At 39.8% G+C, this 20,154-nt stretch overlaps 1 protein-coding gene and 1 long non-coding RNA gene across 2 annotated transcripts in view; one reads left to right on the top strand and one right to left on the bottom strand.

The window, feature by feature from the left end:
* Positions 1–349: 349 nt before the first annotated feature.
* Positions 350–20,154, bottom strand: part of COL1A2 (collagen type I alpha 2 chain) — a 35,941-nt gene continuing 16,136 nt past the window's right edge. Inside the window, exons 23-52 of the mRNA XM_019624728.1 lie at positions 19,978–20,076; positions 19,002–19,055; positions 18,441–18,539; positions 17,990–18,043; positions 17,473–17,526; positions 17,265–17,318; positions 16,942–16,995; positions 15,932–15,976; positions 14,622–14,720; positions 13,335–13,442; positions 12,617–12,670; positions 11,420–11,473; positions 10,653–10,706; positions 10,502–10,555; positions 10,296–10,403; positions 9,795–9,848; positions 8,890–8,943; positions 7,781–7,942; positions 6,941–7,048; positions 6,161–6,268; positions 5,721–5,774; positions 5,526–5,633; positions 5,307–5,360; positions 4,807–4,914; positions 4,290–4,343; positions 4,059–4,166; positions 3,468–3,726; positions 2,882–3,066; positions 1,936–2,178; positions 350–1,157 (exon numbers count right to left, since the gene is read on the bottom strand). Coding sequence (XP_019480273.1) covers positions 1,011–1,157; positions 1,936–2,178; positions 2,882–3,066; positions 3,468–3,726; positions 4,059–4,166; positions 4,290–4,343; positions 4,807–4,914; positions 5,307–5,360; positions 5,526–5,633; positions 5,721–5,774; positions 6,161–6,268; positions 6,941–7,048; positions 7,781–7,942; positions 8,890–8,943; positions 9,795–9,848; positions 10,296–10,403; positions 10,502–10,555; positions 10,653–10,706; positions 11,420–11,473; positions 12,617–12,670; positions 13,335–13,442; positions 14,622–14,720; positions 15,932–15,976; positions 16,942–16,995; positions 17,265–17,318; positions 17,473–17,526; positions 17,990–18,043; positions 18,441–18,539; positions 19,002–19,055; positions 19,978–20,076 — 2,850 coding nt within the window. The 3' untranslated portion in view covers positions 350–1,010. The remainder of the gene's footprint in view (positions 1,158–1,935; positions 2,179–2,881; positions 3,067–3,467; positions 3,727–4,058; positions 4,167–4,289; positions 4,344–4,806; positions 4,915–5,306; positions 5,361–5,525; positions 5,634–5,720; positions 5,775–6,160; positions 6,269–6,940; positions 7,049–7,780; positions 7,943–8,889; positions 8,944–9,794; positions 9,849–10,295; positions 10,404–10,501; positions 10,556–10,652; positions 10,707–11,419; positions 11,474–12,616; positions 12,671–13,334; positions 13,443–14,621; positions 14,721–15,931; positions 15,977–16,941; positions 16,996–17,264; positions 17,319–17,472; positions 17,527–17,989; positions 18,044–18,440; positions 18,540–19,001; positions 19,056–19,977; positions 20,077–20,154) is intronic.
* LOC109371950 (uncharacterized) lies at positions 6,989–20,017 on the top strand. Its single transcript, XR_002121969.1, has 4 exons — positions 6,989–7,080; positions 10,655–10,787; positions 18,159–18,311; positions 19,932–20,017. It is a non-coding gene; the product is annotated as an uncharacterized LOC109371950 (long non-coding RNA).

Here is a 20,154-nt window from a genome sequence, read left to right as displayed (position 1 = left end):
ATCGCCTGTGTCCTTGTTCTCTGCTCTTTCTATTATACCGAACTGCCATTTTTGCAGTTTCTATCTAATGTGAAACACTCCATCTAATGGCTGGGAGAGATGCCATAATCCATATTTATATTGCAAAGAGCATTGAAGCAAGGAATTTTACTCAATATTTTCTTTTGGAAAACCAAACATGCTTTATTTCATTTTTTTTTCACAATTTATTTAAACATCTCACATATACAAAATAGGTACAATTTAATTTTTCTGCTTGTCTGAGAAACAAGGCTTGTTTGGAACCATGGGAGAGGATGAAAATGAGACTGGCAAAGAACAACTGCTGAATTTAAAGAAGAGGACAATGTTGGGCAAATGATCCACATACTTTTATTCAGGGATAAGATGTAAAATACGGATGCGAAATCAAAGGGAAAAAAGAAAAAGCACAATACAACTCAATACAGAGAAGTATCTCTTCTCAAATTCTCCTAGCACCATCAACATTCTTCAAGTATCTGAAATACTATTATTTAGCACCTTTGTATTGTGAACAAAACACAACAAGTACCTCAGCTCATCTCCGTCTAGGTCAGCACCTAATGGTGTGGATCACACTCACAGGAAAGTGTTTTGAGGTAGTTTAAACCTTTGGAAGTTTGGGTTTTAAACTTCCCTCTGTGGAAGATATTCAAAAGCCACAAGTGGTGCACATGTTCATGCTTTTTATTTTATTTTTCAATTTTTATTTTGGTTTTCTTACAAAGGTTGACATTTTCCACAACAGGTGTAAGAGTGTTGAAAAAAATTCCAAATCGTTTGGGGAGGGGGTAAGGGAGAGGGAATTCATTAAATCGTATTGCACAATGCTCTGATCAATCCTTCTCCTCTTTTGCCCACAATTTAAGCAAGTAGATGTGCAGAAGAAATGGAAGGATTCAGCTTTTAGTTAAAAAAGAAGAAAAAGAAATGGCAAAGAGAGAAAGTTGTTTCTGGATTTCCTTTCTTTTAATTTAGGTTGAGTTCATTTATTTGAAACAGACTGGGCCAATGTCCAAACCGAATTCTTGGTCAGCGCCACCGATGTCCAAAAGTGCAATATCAAGGATAGGCAGTCGAGACGGCTTGTTTGTTTTGTATTCAATGATTGTCTTTCCCCATTCATTTGTCTTTCTCTGTTTAAGAAAAGAGAAGGAGAAATATACATAAAGCGAACTATTTCTGAATCTAATATCATCTGAACCTTAGACAGTATAAGAACCACTTTTTGGCTTGTGTCAAGGCATATGTCCCAGATCAACAAGTTCATCTTTGAAATAACAGCATCAGCAGTTTCTTTAGGGGGAGAAGCTTCCTACACACCTAATTTTTTTTTCTTAAACATTTCAATACATATTCCAAGTGATTCTTGCAGCATCATTTTTAGTGTGTGTGTGTGTGTGTGTGTGTGTGTGTGTGTGTGTGTGTGTGTGTATGTGTGTGTTGGGGTGGAGAAAGGGTAAGAGTTGGGGGGTATGCAGTACTGCAATTAGTGCATTTTAATTTTTCCTCCATTTATAGCATATTGTAGAGAAAGCATGAAGAAAAATTAAACTTAGGCCATACTAATCAGTACAATAAAATACATGTAACTATAAATTATAGCTTGGGCCCTTTTAACCTCAAGAAATGTTAAGTTATGGGCATACATCATCATTTAAGAAACTCATGTTAAAGGAAAAACAACTAATGCATGGACATAGTATATACTTCAGTATTTCAGAGAATTTCAGAAGGCAAGATCTGAGAAGCATACTCTGGATTCACCATCTGAATTTAAATAAGTACATTTATAAAAAAACGATTGAATAAGTTAGGCCTCTCATTTATCTGTTCATTTAACGCTCTAAACTAGGACTCAGGCCCCTCCATCCCCTTAAATAAATGCTATTCCCATATTTCACTATTACTTACAGAGCAGCCATCTACAAGAACAGTGTAAGTGAACCTGCTGTTGCCCTCGGCAACAAGCTCAACATCATTGGAGCCTTGCAGAATGACAGACTTCTTCAGGTTGCCAGTCTCCTCATCCATGTATGCAATGCTGTTCTTGCAATGGTAGGTGATGTTCTGAGAGGCATGGTTGGCCAGCAGGCGCATGAAGGCAAGTTGGGTAGCCATTTCCTTGGTCGTTACTCCTTCAACATTATATTCAAACTACAGAGAATAAGATGGGAATTCCAGTTAAGTGGAAGAGGACTCAGATACTAAGAGTCAAATTAAAAAAAATAAATAAAAGCCTGGTATAGGGAGAAATAATGGACTCATATCTGAACCTTATAGGCAGAAGGTACTTTTAAAGGAAACAGAATTCACTTGTCTTTGAAGTATTAGTTACTTAGAAGGGACATAGGAATGACCAGGCTGAGGCAAGGTCATCTCAAAAAGGTAATTCTTTCAGATAAGCCTTTTTGTGGATGTTTCAGCTTTAGAATAAGAGAGCAAGGAGATGAGATCTGAACCTCTTTCCTTTTCAATAATATCCATCAGTAGGGATTCAATAAAGTTGGTGACAAGATTTGATTAAAAATTCAGAACAGTTCATGATCTGAAAATACGTATGCACGGGTACGGGGTTATATGCTGGCTGGTACTCCTTTACACTAAATGGCATTAGTCATTTTCTTCAGTGAGTATTAGTTAAGTCAAATTAGAATAATAGCTTTGAATTGTATTGCTGTGTCCAATCAATCCATCTTTAATGTGCAATCCAGGACAGAACTAGAACTCAAGGAAAGAGCGTGTTCTTTTCATAAGACCATTTTGGTAAAGGATTAAAATACAAGAGAATGAAAAAAGCAAACAATCCTAACAAAATATTGTTCAGTGAAAGGAAAGGGATGTTTGTAGGGTTCCTCACCTGGGTACCACCGTTGATAGTTTCTCCTAACCAGATGTGCTTCTTGGCCTTGGAGCTTTTGTACCAGTTCTTGGCTGGGATGTTTTCAGGCTGAGCCTGGATGCAGGTTTCGCCAGTGGAGAAATCACAGTACACTTTGATAGCATCCATCGTGCATCCTTGGTTAGGGTCAATCCAGTAGTAACCTTTTAGGAAAGCAAGACCCACATCATCAAACTTCTCACTGAGTGGAGCATAGGTTCTAATAATTACTAGTCAAAGATTTTGATTCTCATAAGTAACATTTTGATTGTACGGTTAAATTGTGTACCCCACATTTAACAGGAAGATGGTAGCTATTTTCAAGATTAGACAGTTCCTCCTCCTCTCTTCTCAATGAAACATCAAATCAGGATACATATTACTATGAAAAGAGGAGCTTGAGAATTGGTAATGGCTGGGGGAAAAACGTGCTTCATTAATTGAGTATGATTTCACCGAATACACTTTTTACCCAAATACCTTTCATTCTAAATGTCTGTGGAAACTGATTTTGAAAAGCCCGACTTGTGAGGCAGCTCAGGCTGACTTGGACATCTTGACTTACCGCTGCTCCATTCTCTGTGGCTGAGTCTCAAGTCACGGCATGTGCGAGCTGGGTTCTTCCTAGAGCCTTCGGGAGTGAGAAGGGTCTCAATCTGGTTGTTGAGAGATTTCAGAGTAGCATCAACTTCATAATCCTTGGGTCTGAGAGAAGGCGGTGAACGAGGCTGGTCAGCCCTGTAGAAGTCTCCATCAAAACCAAAGTCATAACCACCGCCGCTGATGCCGGGAGGCCCAGGGGGACCAGGGGGACCAGCGGGGCCCTGCAAATGTGAAAGTGAGAAAGAAGAGGCTTTGTATTTGGTGACAGTGAGAGACATCAGTGACAGCAGGATTTCAGATGGGCATCATACAAAAGCATGTTCTAATAAGTAGAAAAGAATCAAGCTCGTGTAAGTAAACAACTTGCTCCCAGGCATACTTGCAGGGATGGGCTTAAACAGCTCATTATATACAAGCTATTTTTACATATTTTAGAGAATATATGAAAGTAAGGGACCCCTTTAATGTGTTGATATCATACATTTGGTTTAGTCTGAAGAAAACATTCCTTAGGTGACTGATACCCTTTATTCTTTTCCCAAATAGTACTTACGGCAGGACCTTGGCTGCCCTGAGTGCCACGAATACCAGCAGGTCCGACTGTACCAGGATGTCCAGTGCGACCATCTTTGCCAGCGGGGCCGGAAGGACCAGCAGGGCCCTAGGGAAGAAGGATACCAAGTCTCCGTGAGCCAGTGAAAACCCCACAAGAGAGCCGAGGCATGGGGCTCAATGCCCGGCATCGGCTGTATTTCAGAGATAAATGTTTCTTAGATTGACCTACCCTAGGACCAGCGGGACCCACAGTGCCAGGAGCACCTTGATCGCCATGATGACCCTTTAAAGAAAGGACAGGAGAAATCACATTTTCAGAACATGTGTTGATAAATAGATTTTTAAAAAATTGAATGGAAAACTTTAGTTTCAATGAACTCTGGATTGAGAAAATTGAAAATGTAAAATGGGGCTCTTTTCTCCCATTATGTCTATTATATTCAATTATTTTTTTTCCTACAAGCTATTTCAGCCGTGCAATATTAGTCATTCCTCTAATTATATTTATTTTAAGTGGGGTTGAAGGACATTGTTGCCAGGAGATTTTAATATATCTCCCTTAACCCTCACCTTTTCATGTTGGGATGAAATAGCATTATCTCCGAGAGATGGAGTTAGCCAGAGAATGGGAAATGAATATGATGTAGGGCATTTTAGAACAATCACAGTGAAACTTTGAGGAAGATCATTCTGAGTTGAAGGCCTTTAAGATCTGCATATGTGCTAGATGTCCACATTTTACTTACAGCAAGACCCGGAAGACCTTGCAATCCGTTGTGTCCCTTTAAGCCAGGCAGACCTCTGGGCCCCTTATCACCAGGTTCCCCCTTATCACCTCTAATACCTTGTGGGCCCTGTAAAGAAAGAGAAAAGAGAAGGACCGATAAAACATTTACCTTTTGTTTCTTTTTTTAAATGACACTCACTTCTCAACAAATATTGTTTAATCTGTTTACAAACGAAATCAAGACATGTAAAGGTGTAAAAGCCATGTGGAAGCTACTCCTATCTCTTAATGTGCATTACTTGAACTGTATGTAAAGTTCGCTAGATTTTTATAATTATTTAATACAAACAGAGGATTTGAAGTAGAAGAGATTTAAAAGCTATTTGTAGCAATTCTCAACATGGACTACATTTTTTAAAAATATATAAAATCTAGCCTATATATTATTTATTTTTTTAATGGACTGTCTGGACTGATCCTAGGTGTTAATTTGTAAAGAAATCTTCACCATGTACATACACTAGGACCTCTTAGACCAACGGGACCGGTAGGACCAACAGAACCAGCAGGACCCTGTGGATTGGAAAAGAAAAACATAAGTCAAAAAACAGTAAATCTTCAAGTCTTCAGCCAGGCCTCAGATCGCCCTCCCCAGACCCCAGTGAGCAAGTATGGGGAGGTGAGAAGGAAGCCTGTGAGGATGAAAGCATTAAGGGACTGATGATATTTACAACTTACAGGTTCACCACGGTTTCCATGTTTGCCAGTGGGACCCACGGGGCCATGAGAACCAGGTGCACCCACAGTTCCAACAGGACCAGCATTGCCAGGGTAACCACGGTCTCCCTACAAGAGGCAAAATGAAGCTTAGCAACAATCTGGCCTGCATTTTCATCACTGTTAAATCAGAAAAACATGAAGGTGTACACCAACCTTGTGTCCAGGTTGACCATCACGGCCTGGGGGACCGTCATTCCCAGGGTTGCCCTGTGAAGACATGACGCCAACAAAGGCAGTTAGTGAGGCTCTGTAGCCCATCAGCCCGGATAGCCCAGCTGCTCTGCCTTTATCACTGCCAGGGTTCAATAGTGAACTCCCTTTTAGAATGTTAAAAATAAGAACATGAACTTAACAACCTTGCTATTTTTAGAGGTGTTTTTAATATTTTGGAAGTATGCTATTTAAAGACCCAATCCCCAGCCCAGTAACTTTTCATATTTTCAATGCTATGAGTGGTCAGTATATGTAGCTATTATGATGAAACAGACATCTTGTTTAGAAACTTTAAACAAGTGAGCCTCAGCTCAGGATCTAAAATTGCACACAGTGAAACACTGTGAGGCTTTACTTTACAAACCAAGTGCTGGACTCACATCACGACCGGCTTCGCCAGGAGCTCCGTTGACTCCAGGATTACCCACATTACCAGGGGGACCACGGGCCCCGGGTGGCCCTGAAATGCCAAGAGGACCAGGCTCACCCTAAAAAGGCAGAGAAGACAAAACAACATTCCTCTCATTGATCTGAGTGCCAACCCCACCCTCCTAAAACAACCCTAGCCAGATTACAGTGTGAAGAAGGAAGGTAAATTGAAAGTGACTAGGCCACAAAATGGTAAGACGTGTCATTACTGTCATCCTTGCCCTCCTCCTACAGACTTAGGATGGTCAGTTTTATGTAGCTTTGAAATGTTGCTCTGTATAAGGTAAGCCTACTTTCATCTGAGAGCCTGAATGAAATGAATTCCTAAAGTTGAGAGAATTTATGGAGATGAGATGGTTCTTAGTTGCTGTCACGTATAAGGTTTAATGGAATGATTCAGAACTTCCAGTTTCATTCTTCCTACAGGATAAATGATGCCAGCATTTCACATTGCAGAGGAGTAAACGCAATTAGAGCTTATATCATTCTTAAACATGTAAAAAGAACAAAAATCATTCTGCATAATGTTAAGCTGTGTCTTTATTGCATGTGTCTAAGTAAGGTGGTATTAAAGCTTCTTAAATAAGTGACATGTGATCTGTATAAAGAAAATGCCATGAATAAAAAATCTTAAGTGGAGTTATTCAGTGATCAATCTGTCACATTTGAAGTGGCAGCTTTTAAAATCTTTTATTATGTTAATGAGCATAAGAATGGTGTCAAACACTCACCACAGATCCAGAGACACCTGGCAGACCGCGTTCACCTCTAGAGCCTGGGAGACCCAGAATACCAGGAGCACCAAGAAGACCCTGAGGACCTGGGGTGCCAGGAGGTCCCTGAACAAGATGAAAAACGCTGAGTGTTACTGGTAAGGCAACAGGTGATCACCTAGGTTGGCTTGAGGGTTGTGAAAATGAGCTGTCCTCAGCTTAAAAAAAGATCCCCTATTAGCAGGACATATCCTTGGATATCTTTTCTCTAGTGATGACAATAAGTTTCCATTTGGGCACATATATATTTCTTTGTACCTGGTTGCTCCTTGAGACCAATGGAACAACATTAAAAAAATATGTGGTTGAGGTTAACAAAGCCATCTGGGGTGATGGAACAGAGTTTTTATAGAATCTGTGCCAGGAAGAAAAATTTTGACCGTACCCTCTAATTGAACCAGGTCTAGTAAAGGCAATTTCAGAGTAGCAATGACACTGGACAATGCATATTTAAATAATTGGTAGCTTCCTGACAGCGATTAATGTACAGTAGGATGACCACGGCGATGGGATTCTGTTAATCCCAGTACCAGTAAGGTGCCCTCAACAGTTTAAAAGGCTGTTTTGATAAAACAATGCATTTTCTCATTTATTGTCATCCCCCATCTAGTGCCTTTTGAGCATCTGCTGAAGCTATGACACTTTAATGTCTTTTGGACAGATTTCCTGGCTCGATTGAGCTCTACATGAGAACCTGCAATACTCATCAACAAATATAGACCATTTGAAGATTTGTGTAAGGGCTTTATTTTTAATTCAACACAAAGTAGTAAGAAAAAAGAGTTTGAGATGACTTACAGCAGTACCAGGTTCTCCAGAGGGACCCTTCTCGCCAGTAAAGCCAGGGGGACCACCTGCACCTGTTTCTCCAGTTCGGCCAACTGGACCTTGGTCACCACGAGGCCCACGAACTCCTTCTTTACCAGCAGCACCAGTGGGACCAGGAGGGCCAGTGATACCCTGTGGGCAAATGTACAAGGTCATTTACTTTCTATTAATCATCACAGACCTGGAAGAGGGCAGCTGAGGTTCTAGATGTTAAAATACAGTGTGAGGCAACAAAATAACATCCTGGCCTTGGGGAGGAAATGTTTAGACTTTTTAACATTCTTGTAGGAAGAATAAACTCCTACAAGAAAGTCAACTGAGGCAGAAGCTATGTCAAATGTCTGTGAGGACAAGCAATGGTGTGACACCAGTAACCTGGCATATTGGATCTATGTATAGTTATAAGAGTTAGTTGTAAATGAATGGGACTCTGGATTTTGGAGGACTTCTACTCATTTCTTTTTGAAGAAAGACAATACTGGCACTTTGTTCATAAATGAGGAATCACATATGCTCTCAAGTAGCTTTAATTAAATGCCTACAGGCAACGATGATTTTTCTGTTATGAACCTGTAAAAGGGTTCCAAGAAATCAACATCTTTGCTATTTTTTTCCCCTGAAACCTTAACTGGAAGACTTAATCCTTGGTAATTAATTAAATTCTCTTGAGTCCTTACAGGAGAGACTGAAGCAGAATTAAATTAGAGGCCAAACCACCTTGAAATTCAGGAACAATTACACTTTAACAACGGAGGCAGAATGTTGGTCATAAAGGGTAATTAGATATAGAAATATCTGATATGTGACTAAAATTGTGGGGGTTTTTTTATTAGCAAAGAGATCATGCCCCTAAAAGGGGACTTCTGTTCACATGAATAAAATCCTCTTAAACTGATATTATAAAATATAATTTGTGATGATTTTGCCTTAATGATTCAGAAAAAGTGATATCAGACCAGGAAAGTAATAGCTAAATATTAGTAGCATGTTTTCATAGAGAGTTTCTTACCAGTTTCCTACTAAAAGCCAAGTCCTTTGGCTAGAGTAAATAAAGACATATTTTGAAGTGATTTACTTACAGCGGGTCCAGGAGGACCAGTACGTCCAGCAGCACCGGGGAAACCAGTAGCACCCTAAGAACGAAGCACATTAAAATTCTACAGTCAACACCAACTTCAGGGATTTGGGTAAAATGGAAATTTCTCTTCTGGCAAATCCTTTATACAGGTTACCAGGGATGGACCAAGGAGTAGGTAGTGGCAGTCTCATATAGGGTACTATTTAACCAGAACCCCTAAGATCCTTCATCTCTACACATCTTCCTGACCAGCATGTCCCCGTTTGCCACACCCATATATTGAATTAAGGCTCCGATGGTCCTTTTTGAAATGTTAACATGTTACCTGATTGTTGTAAGAGCAAGAAGATAAGACACTAGGCCATTATTACACGTGGATGTGTATATACTAATAACTGTCTTAACCACCTGGATGGGTGCTAAGGGAATGGACACTGAATAAGTCATTTTGTTTACAGGGGAAGCTACAACAAAAGACCAAGAGTATTCACTGCTGTCCAGTGAGAGAAAAAAAGAGTTGATAGAGTTCATTCCTGGGGAGCTCTGGGCCTCTAGGGAGTCAGTGCGATGCACTGGATGCCAAGGGCAGAGTCTTGCCTGCAGAAGAAGGGGGGCATCAACAAAAGAATAAGGGGTACCCATTTCACAAACTACCTAGGGTTAATTTTGGTTATTATCTCAGGTGAGGTGGTAGCAGCACACACGGCACTGAGTTCCAGCTGGAAATAAGTTAACATCCCATGAACCTGTCCTTAACTTCATTTTCAGAATTTCTCTGAATAGAGTTAATTTGAATCCCAAGCGTCTTATTATAGGTCAAGTTTTCTAAAAATTTCCAAACTTCCAAGTTGTCCCTAATAGATTTTGAAGAAAGACACGTTATCAGAATCCATTTTAAATACTCACAGGTGGGCCGCCATCACCACGACCTCCAGCAGGACCAGAGGGACCAGTTGGACCCTAAATGGAAACAAAAAAAAATGGGGTCAAACCACAAGACCATTCTTACAAATGTTACTCTTTTCTTCCCATGCCTGTTAGAAGCAAATCCAGAAATTAAAAATGATTAATTGTGTCATATAAAATAAATGTTCTTACTTCAATATTACCACCCTATGGTATTATCAAAGAAGTAAGATAATATATATGAGACTTTTATGAATTGTAAAGCAGTATGCAAGTGTTTATTCTTTTATTTTTTTAAAGGTTTGATTGGCTTTATTGAATGATTCCTCAATCGGGCAGCATCCCACCTAGCAAGCAGAAAGGAGCTCCCTATTCTTACTTTTAAAATCATCTTCTATCTAGTATATTCCCTGTAGTAGGCACTTGATTGATGTATGCGGAATTATAAGATTTCATGGGCAACTCTACAGGCTGTGTTGACCACCAGTGAATTCAACTTACAGATGGGCCAGCAGATCCAACGGGGCCTGAGGGACCAACAGGACCATTTTCACCCTTGGGCCCTTTGGTTCCTCTCTCTCCTTTAGCACCAGGTTGACCAGCAGCACCCTGTTGGAAAGGAACAGTTCTATAGTTCAGGTCTTCCAGTTCACTCTACTTGCCAACTTGGGATGTTTTCCAATTAATCTGCAGTATATGATACTCACAGCAGGACCAGCGAATCCATTGGGGCCAGCGGCACCAACCTCACCACGTTCACCCTAGGTGGGAGAAGGGATTCAACAATGTCTAAGCAATCATAGATTCACCAATGCCTTTATGTCATGAGTATCCACAATGACCCAGGTTTCTACTTACAGGGCTACCACGAGGACCAGCAGGACCAGCAGGACCAGCAGAACCAGCTTCGCCCTATGATGGGACCAGAGATCAGGGTGTTAATGTGCCTTGCGCAGACGTTCACAGAGGTGGAAGGGAGAGTGGACAGTGGTGGTGAGTTGGGCCCTTGTCAAGGTTTGCAGGTGCATTGGAAGCGATAACCAATGCACATCTCACAGAGGAAAGTGAAGTGGATTCTGGCTCTGCTTAATGTTGTATTCATTTTAAGGGTTGAAGTGGTATTGGTCATACACTTGCAAAAACACTATAAATCAGTGCCCACAATACCAGGAGGACATTTTAATTTTTAGATGAACACAGGGCTGATGTATTTGCTGCAATCTGTGCAATACAATAAATAAGGTCTATTTTAAGTGGACTGTTCGATGTGAAATGGGTGTACTATGTATTTTATTGATTTTTTTTGTACAATTGAAGGCTTTGAGAAGGCTCAATGCATTAGGATATTGTTAATGGGTAACAGAGAAAGACTATAAAACAAATGATAGAGATTAAAGTATAGATCAGATAGCTGGCACATCTATGGGAAGTGAGAGAGAACTTGAAACACACAGCATTTGTTTCCCGCTGCCCCATCACAATAGAGAGGCTTTTCAATAAGTGGGCTTTAAAGCAAGCCATCACAATGAATTGCTGGGGATCTGGGGGGACTAAGGCAGGAAGGACATTTTAGATACTGCCCCATTGGCTCAGAGAGTTGCAGCTCAGTGAAAATGCATGCTTACCCGATCACCAGTGGCTCCAGCAGGACCAGGGGCACCCATGGCACCAGGAGCACCCTAGGACCCACAAGGAAATAAGTCTTACTAATAATACTCCCATACCATGACCAATGACCCTTGCCACTCCCCCTTGCTGTGCTCACACAGCAATTGAACACTTTCACCACACACTCTGGGTAGACAACAAGAAATCTCTGATGCATTTCAGTTCTAATTACCAAGGCTACGAGAAGCTGCTCTCAGGAGGAGAGTAGCCCAGTGATAAAGGTTATGGAAATGTGTAAGTCAAAAGCAGGTTAGGAATTAGGGAGATCTAAGCTCCCTGCTCTTGTAAAATTCTCTGGAGAGCAGCAAATGAGCAGCCTTGTGTGGAACAGTTAGGGCTGTGATTCAGAGAGGGGCCTATTCAGGACGTGCACAGCGAGTTGTCAGCTCTGAGGGAGAGCCGTGATGCCAACACTCTAGGTAGAGTGATTAGACCAGCGGTCCTCAACCTTCCTAATGCCACGACCGCGTAATACAGTTCCTCATGTTGTGGTGACCCCCAACCATAAAATTATTTTCATTGTTACTCTATAACTGTAATTTTGCTACTGTTATGAATCGTAATGTAAATATCTTTTTGTTTTCTGATGGTCTTAGGCGACCCCTGTGAAAAGGTCATTCAACCCCCAAAGGGGTCACGACCCACAGTTGAGAACCACTGGATTAGACCTTTATGGGATTATCTTTGGCATCTCCATGGCATTAACAGCAAATCTTTGGGGCTGCTCTTTGAGTGATAAGTTCTTCAGACATACATTTGAATAAACAAGACCTTGTTAGAGGTTCTGGCTTCTTAAAAATATAAGAGTTATTGTTTTTCTTTTTTTCCTAAAGCCTTACAATAACATCAACAATGCTTTAAAGTTCCACTAACCCTAGCGTTTTGGGCTTGTAGTTTGTACTTGGTATAGTTAGCAGTAAGGAAGGTAGAGAATCCAGGCTAGATTTTCAAAGGGTAAATCCTGTTGAGCGTTTCTTTTGGAACATGTAAAATGATATTATTAGACACAGATCCGAGAAGGAATGGAATACTCTCTTATTAAACTTGAATCCTTCTTTAGTCAGCTCTATTTCAGAAAGCTTCTCAACTCAAATTGAGTGAGATGTAAAAGAAAGATAACCTATGTGCAAGCAAACAAACAAAATTTTACTTACACGAGCACCGTCTCTGCCTGTGGTACCAGCTTCACCTCTGAGGCCAGTTTCACCCTGAAAACATAAACCAGGAGCAACTTTTTGTTTTCTGACCCAATTTTTGAACCCAAATTAACCTGGAGTATTTTTACAGAAGATGCTATTATGCCTCAGTCATTTAAAATCTTTAGTGACACCTCAATTCCCTACCATTCTATAGGATGTTGAATGAGGAAAAGAAAGGAAAAATTATCAAGGCCCTTTCCAGATGACTGTGAAATATTCTTTTTTAATTTCCACGACCCTCCTGAAGCATAATCAAGCAAGGTGCAAATTCATGGGTACCGAATCACAAGGCGACATCACAATGGCTTCAGTGCCCGATCACTCTTGTGGCATAAGTAAAGCAACAGCATGGTTGACAGCTGTTCAATATAGCTTCTTGCCATTAATTAGGGCAGGATGAGGCATTACTGTTGGTGGCATTAAAATGAGCCTCATGTATTACTCAACACCATCTGTTGGCATGCAATTCCATGGTAGCAAGGAACTTTGCTAGATTAGTGAGTTTAGAAATGCGTAGGTGCTGGGTGGCAGAGAGAAATATATATCGGTAGATATCAAAATGCTACTCGACCACCTGCCCAGAATGGTGAAAAATCGAGCACCCTTGTGCAGGAGCCGTCTTGTTAGAGCTCACCAGCAACAGGTATTAAGATCCAACACGGAGAGAGGGTACCTTTTCTCCCTTGCCTCCAGGTATGCCAGCAGCACCCCGCTCTCCTGGGAGCCCACCGGAACCAGATGCACCGGCAGTGCCGGGAGCACCCATAGCGCCAGGTTCACCCTTAAATCAAACACATGGGAAATCAATTATTTCAGTGACAAAAGAAGAAAATGAAAGCTCCAACTCTTGAAGGATTCCAATTTAAACATTGAATAGATAGCATTCTTGCCTACTTAGAGACACAAAGGAGGGCTGTTGAAAGCAGGGAGACTGGAACAGAGGCAGATGCTGTTATGACGTGGTGACTAAAGAGAAGAGGGTAATGGGAGTGAGCGGCTGGGATTTTTCTATAACCTGCTCCCAGTCCTCTTAAGGAAGTCAGGCATGGAGAAGAAGAGGATAGGACAATGGCAGGCAGAGAGTGAAAAATACTAGCCCACACACTCATTCTTCAAGGATACATCTCTTAGCCCAGACACTGAAGACGGAAAGAGACCTCATCAATGGAGGAGATGTTTACATTGTAGTCTCCTTAAGAATGGAGACTATAGCCTCCATTTTTATACAAAGCTTTACAATTCTACATACTTAAAACCTGTTGACTAGTTTCTGAGATGAAACTCTTTGAAAGTCCTACCTCACAGAACCATATTTCTTCTCTTATTTCCTTTCTCTCTCTTACTTTCATTTTATTTTTTCCCAATATCCTTCCATATACCAAAGTAGCTTTTTGCATCTAATCTTTACATTTTTTTTCATTAAAGATAAAAATCAGAAGTACTGTGAGTTGCTTCCTCTTTATTGTGGTTAAACTAATTCCACCCATTTAAAAATCTAAACCACAGATTCTATTTTGAAACAAATTTTCAGGCTTATGTTTTTGGGGTGAGTGTACTGTCCAGTTAATTTTTATCATCATAAATTTCCTTATTAAAAATTTAGACAACTTTTTGAAATTTTATTCTGTGAAGTAGGATGTTAAGAAGATAAAAGTTTGCTCTCTGAAAATAGTGTCCAAATGTATATGACACTTCTAGATTAAAACAGAAGTATAAACAGTGTTATGAGTAAAGAGTGAAAACTCATACTGATTCATTGATGTGTATACAACACTAGCTTTCCCTTCTTTTGGAAGAATTCAGGTCCCCTGTAATCAGATTATAATTCACTGAGATGGAAATCATTACAGATCTAAAAATAAATAAAACATCTGAAAAACAATTCATTTACTATTGTAAAGGATCTACTTATTCTAGAGTATATTGGGCCAAACCAGCAGTATATAACATACAATTTTACCTTGTTTCCATCAGGCCCTGGGGGTCCAGAAGGACCTCGGCTTCCAATAGGGCCAGAAGGACCAACAGCACCGCTTTCACCTGGGGGACCACGCTCCCCCTGTAAGAAAGGGATTAGAAGAAGTATTGCATTGTTCATCATTTTCAAATTTACACATTAGAGCTCACACTGGTTTAGCGTTTGAATCCTAGTTCTGCCATTTATTAGCAAATTATCATTATTGTTCCTTAATTTCTCTACTAGTGAAATGAAGGGATAGGATGAAATGATCTCTAAAGTCTCATTCGGCTCTCATGTTCTGTGGCTACCACTCCAAACTGTGTTGCTCTTACAGTATAATATTCTGCTTTTGGAATTCATTTTTTGCTTGTTTGCTTACTTGTTTTGGGGTGTGTGTGTGTGTGTGTGTGTGTGTGTGTGTGTGTGTGTGAGTGATAGATCTATAGGTAAAAAGAGATGCCAGTTATGCGTAGTATTCAAAGGGAAACATTGTGCCATTTTAGGTCAATAGCAATGCCAGGTGTAGATAAGATTAAATATTATCATATCCATGCTCCCTTTTGCCAGAAATTGGGCATGTTCAATAGTGATGTAACAGGTTATAAAGAGGATACATGTGTATGTATATGTATTTGTCCATCTATCTAAATACCTCCCGATTTGCATGTAAATATCATTATGACTTAGCATTCTATGGCTCAGAATATTTAACATGTAAGTCCACATTGCAACTGTTTGAAAGTCCCTTGTTATAACTTGGTTCTATGGCACTATGGTTCTATGATACTAAATTTGTCTAGGCATCCTAGATATATGGTAACTAGCCACAGAACAGGATACTTTAGGGGCAAACTAATCATTCCAGTTATCCTAATGACCACAGACAAACTAAATTTATTTATTTGTTTATTTTTTGTAAAAGTAGACTTATTTCAGCTTTAGACTTTGAACATCAGCACACACTGCAAAAACTAACTTTAAATCTTAGTAAGATATTCATTTTCCTTTGCTCAGGTCAAGACACTGTCATAAATATATTATGCTTGTCTATATAAATCACTGAAAATAATACATATGTTAGTTCATTTATGTTTCTTATAACCATGTGGGTTTTTTAGTAAGAAATGTGAGCAATTAAATAAAAAAGTCTACTATCAAGTTAGAAATCAAATGCTCTCTACAGATAATGTTTGACTACAGAGGAGTGTCAGGAACCTGTTTTAAGGTCATCAGTAGTTTTTAGGAGAAAACAGTGCTTGTTTTAAAAAACATCTCTGGAAGTTTATGAAAATTAATCTAGTAACACTTACTCTTGGACCAGCAGGACCAGGAAGACCAAATTCACCAGGAAGACCCTAGGCAAAACATGAGAATAAATAAGGCATGAAATTTATGTATGTTCTCTAAATCGACTTATGACTATATTTAGAAAAGTTTTTCAACAGTGAAATAAAGCCAGATCAGTTCTACGTACATGAGTGTGTAAGTACATGGGCTATGAGGAACAAGAGAACTTTCAGTGGTGTGTGGAAAGATACAAAAAGCAAGAATCCCATTCGTCAAAGCTACATCTGTCCTAGAACCTGGTATCAGGAAATTCAAGTTTCCCATTATTTAACTTATTGCTTTTAAAAAAGTGACCATACAGACTATCTCCTTTGATAATATGATAAGTAATGATGAATAATGTCAGGCATTGCCTATTTTTAGTTATGTAACAGACTGCTTTCATCATAAAAATGATCATATTATGCACATTATCTAGTTAATTGTACACCCAAGTGTATCTCCTTTATTACTGACCAGCTGTCTCCTTAATGTGCCCCACTGTTGACAGAGAAGACCAGGCCATATAATGTAACTGATCTGAGAAACATTCATCACAATTACAGAGAAAATGACTCAGGACTTGTGCCCTGATTGTGGATGGCAGTGTTGTATCTGAATGCCAAGAAAAACATTAAATGTGATTTGTCAGGGGCTAGTTTGATGGAAAATCAGTGCATTTACTTTTCACTGAGGGGAAGGACATAATTTGTATTTACCAAGAGCAATACAAAAAATAAGGCTATTAAATGGAATGTTCATTGATTTATTTTCCTTCCATGATGTGATGTTTCATTCAATCCTTAAAACAAAGTAATTTGAACAAAACTGAGGAACTTGGATCATTGTTTCCATCAGTACCAACATATGGGGAACACTATCATTAACATATGAAATATGAAGTTTCCTTTGTAAATATAATTGCACTGTAGTAGGGTATTAAACAGGGGAAAGTCCCAGCTTCAGGTGAATTTATAAAACTTGTTTTACTCACCCTTTCTCCTGGTTTGCCAAGTTCACCAGTTGTGCCTGAAGGGCCAGGCAGACCCTGCATGAAAAGAAATATCGGTCTCAATCTTATGGCTATATTCAGGGGAGTTGCTAATAATTGGGTTTTGGGGGGAACTGTGTAATATCAACATGATCGCTAACTACTGTGTGCTATTAAAGCAGTATACAAGTTTGCCTTGAAAAAAAATGTGCCCCTTTTTGCTTCAGTTCTGCAATCACGTTCTGGGTGGTGGGGGAGAGTGGTGTGGTGAGTTACCGCTGGACAGTCTGACCAAAGGCAGCATTCTGTGTGTTTAGACAACTTACCTGGAAGCCTGGGGGACCAGCGGGGCCTTGTTCACCTTTTCCGCCTTGGACACCCTGAAAGTGATAGGAAAGCCAGCATAAATACAGGTGTCTAGCGACCATTACTATCCCATGACCTAACTTTTGGACTAGAAAAAAGGAGATAGTCGTTTTGGGGGACCAGATTCCCTTCAGGGCAGAAAAGAACAAGAGTAGGAGAAATACTCACTTGTAGTCCAGGGGCTCCCTGAGCACCATTGTTTCCATCAGGACCTGGAGCACCCTAAAATGTTTAGCAGAAAGGCTCAGAGTTACCCCCGAGTCAGGCATTCTAAGATGCCTCAAAGCCTCAGACGTTACTTCGTCCAAGTAAAGCTTGTCGTTTTGGCATGCATTAAACTCATTGTGGGTCCCCTGCCAAGGCCCAAATACTGCCTCCTAACTTTTGATATGGCTCACAGAATGTCCACAGATGGAGGGCAATTTATGAAAGTCAGAGAATGAATTAAATAAAAACCAAATGCATCCATAAATATTTCTGACTTAATATATATTGTTTTGTTATAGCTCACTTCCTTACAAGTGTGGTTAAAACATAACAACAAAAACACATTTTGTAATGGTAAAAGAACCCTAGGGGATGCCATCTTGGAAAGAAAGTGACGGAATGATATCAGGTGACTTCACAGGAAGGGTTTTCTAGGTGAATACTACGTGGCTAGACCCGCACAGAAATGAATACTTACTCGAACACCAGCAAGACCAGCATGACCTTTCTCACCACTTTTTCCAGGCTCACCCTATAATAAACATTAAAAACAAACAAACAAACAAAACCTTACACATTTAATGTCAAGTTAACCATGACCAGTTTGAAATATTAATTTCTCGCTTTTTTAATTTTTATATTTTTAGATTCCTAGTCCTTAAATTCTGTTATCCGAGGTATGACCCATCATTATGCGGCTCCGGATACAGCAAGGTACCCCTGTGTCTGCACAAGCATGACTCAGGTGATGGGTTTTCAGAAGGTGTACAGTGATGCACTGGAGGCCAACTTTTAATGTGGTAAGTGGCTTGCAGTTTTCCAGTATTGAAAGCAACCCCCTCAAGGTAGAACGAAGTGAGGCAGGAGATAAATACTAGAATGTTGGTGGCAAAAAGTGCCAAAGGAGAGGAGGTTGTGGTGATTCTCACAGTGGGGCCTTTGGGTCCAGGGAATCCGATGTTGCCAGGTTCTCCTCTTGCTCCAGCTGGGCCGGTTGGTCCAGGCCTGCCGTCAATTCCAGGGAGGCCCTGAAACCAGAGTTTACTTAAACTTCACTCAGCATCAACAGAGTCTCACAACCCCAAGCTTGTGATGCTGCTACGGGATGAAATAATCATTTTCTGAATGCATAGAGCTTCCTGTATAAAGCGTCCATAAATTACGAATCCATTTTCCTTTTCTAATTAGGATGTTGGTACACACACAGCCAAGTCAATTTCATACGTACACAATTCTATTTTTTCTCTCTCATTCCATATCCTTGCCACCCTCTTCAATTTTCCCTGCCATGTTTTTCTTTTCCCTTCTCTCCTTTCAGTCCTGCGTTCATTTGGACTCCATAATTACAATCTATTACTTTGTGTTCCCAGATGATGTATGTGGCTGATATTTATTTTCAATGTGTTCATGTATAAATAAGCCAAAGAATATACTTTATAAGGCTGTAACAAGTGTCCTTGAAAACATACTGGAAAATGAGCAATACTTACCACAGGACCTTCTTTCCCAGCTGGGCCAACATTTCCAGGGGCACCAGGAAAACCCTATAAAGCAAATGAGGATGCTTTCATATTGGCACTTTCATGCACATACTGAGTTTCTAATTAATTGAAATCTCGCAAAAACACTTTTCCCCCAGTTTCTGTTTGTTGCCTAGGGTAAATCACTAGGGGTATTAGCCACTAGCCAGGAGGTATGAGAAGATCTCTGAAATATTTTTCTTTCTATTTTTTTATGCCTTTCCTTTTTACTCAATTTTAGTACAACTGATCTATTTGCAGGTATCTCAAGAAACTGTTAAGCAACTACTATATAGACAAAATGTATCATGGTATTTACTCATAATAGAAAAACAAATACTTTTAGTAAGCAATTTTCACAGTGGATTTATTTATTGCTGTATTTGGTGTCTTTATTACTTGTTTATGGTACAATTACCCTTGATATTCATCCATAAGAGATAATGGAGGCAAAAAAATTACTCTATTGCTATGGATTAGAGCGCCTACGGATCTAAAGGTCGTTTCTCCATAGCAAGTGTGATGCTGAATACATTATAGCACTTGGTGATTGCTGGAAAAATGATTTCACTTATGAATCTAATAAACTGATAATGTATAGTCCTAATATGTTCCATGAACACCTTATGTAAAACTCACAGATTGAGATAACAGATTCATGCTGATAGGAGAACCAGCTTAATTTGGATATATTAAAATAAATCAGTTCCTCCAAAAACTTTATAGCCATTGTATCAAATAATAAATAGGAAATTTATGAACTAGCCAAATTTGTAAAAATATCTACTGGGCTTTGATGAAGTTCAATTAAAAAGACAACCATTGGCAAGTCTACTAACAAATTTACTTTTGATTTTTTTTTATTGTCATCGTCAAATATTAATCATCCCTTTAAAAAAGGAAACAGTGCCATGTGTGACTTGCTCAGAATCAATCTGAAACTTACTCGGGGTCCCATGAGGCCAGGCTCTCCAGGGCGACCAGAGTCTCCATTGGGACCTCGGACGCCAGCAGGGCCAGTTGCACCACGAGGACCAGCAGGACCCTGTTAAAAAGAAGAGGGAAAGGAGGATGCTAAAGTGAATGACACACTCACCACCGGAAGCATCAAGATCTCTCCAAG

This window comes from Hipposideros armiger, unplaced genomic scaffold (assembly GCF_001890085.2).
Source record: "Hipposideros armiger isolate ML-2016 unplaced genomic scaffold, ASM189008v1 scaffold_603, whole genome shotgun sequence".
Lineage (NCBI taxonomy): Eukaryota > Metazoa > Chordata > Mammalia > Chiroptera > Hipposideridae > Hipposideros > Hipposideros armiger.
Note: the sequence above shows the minus strand (reverse complement) of the source record. Positions and strands in the feature narration are given on the sequence as shown.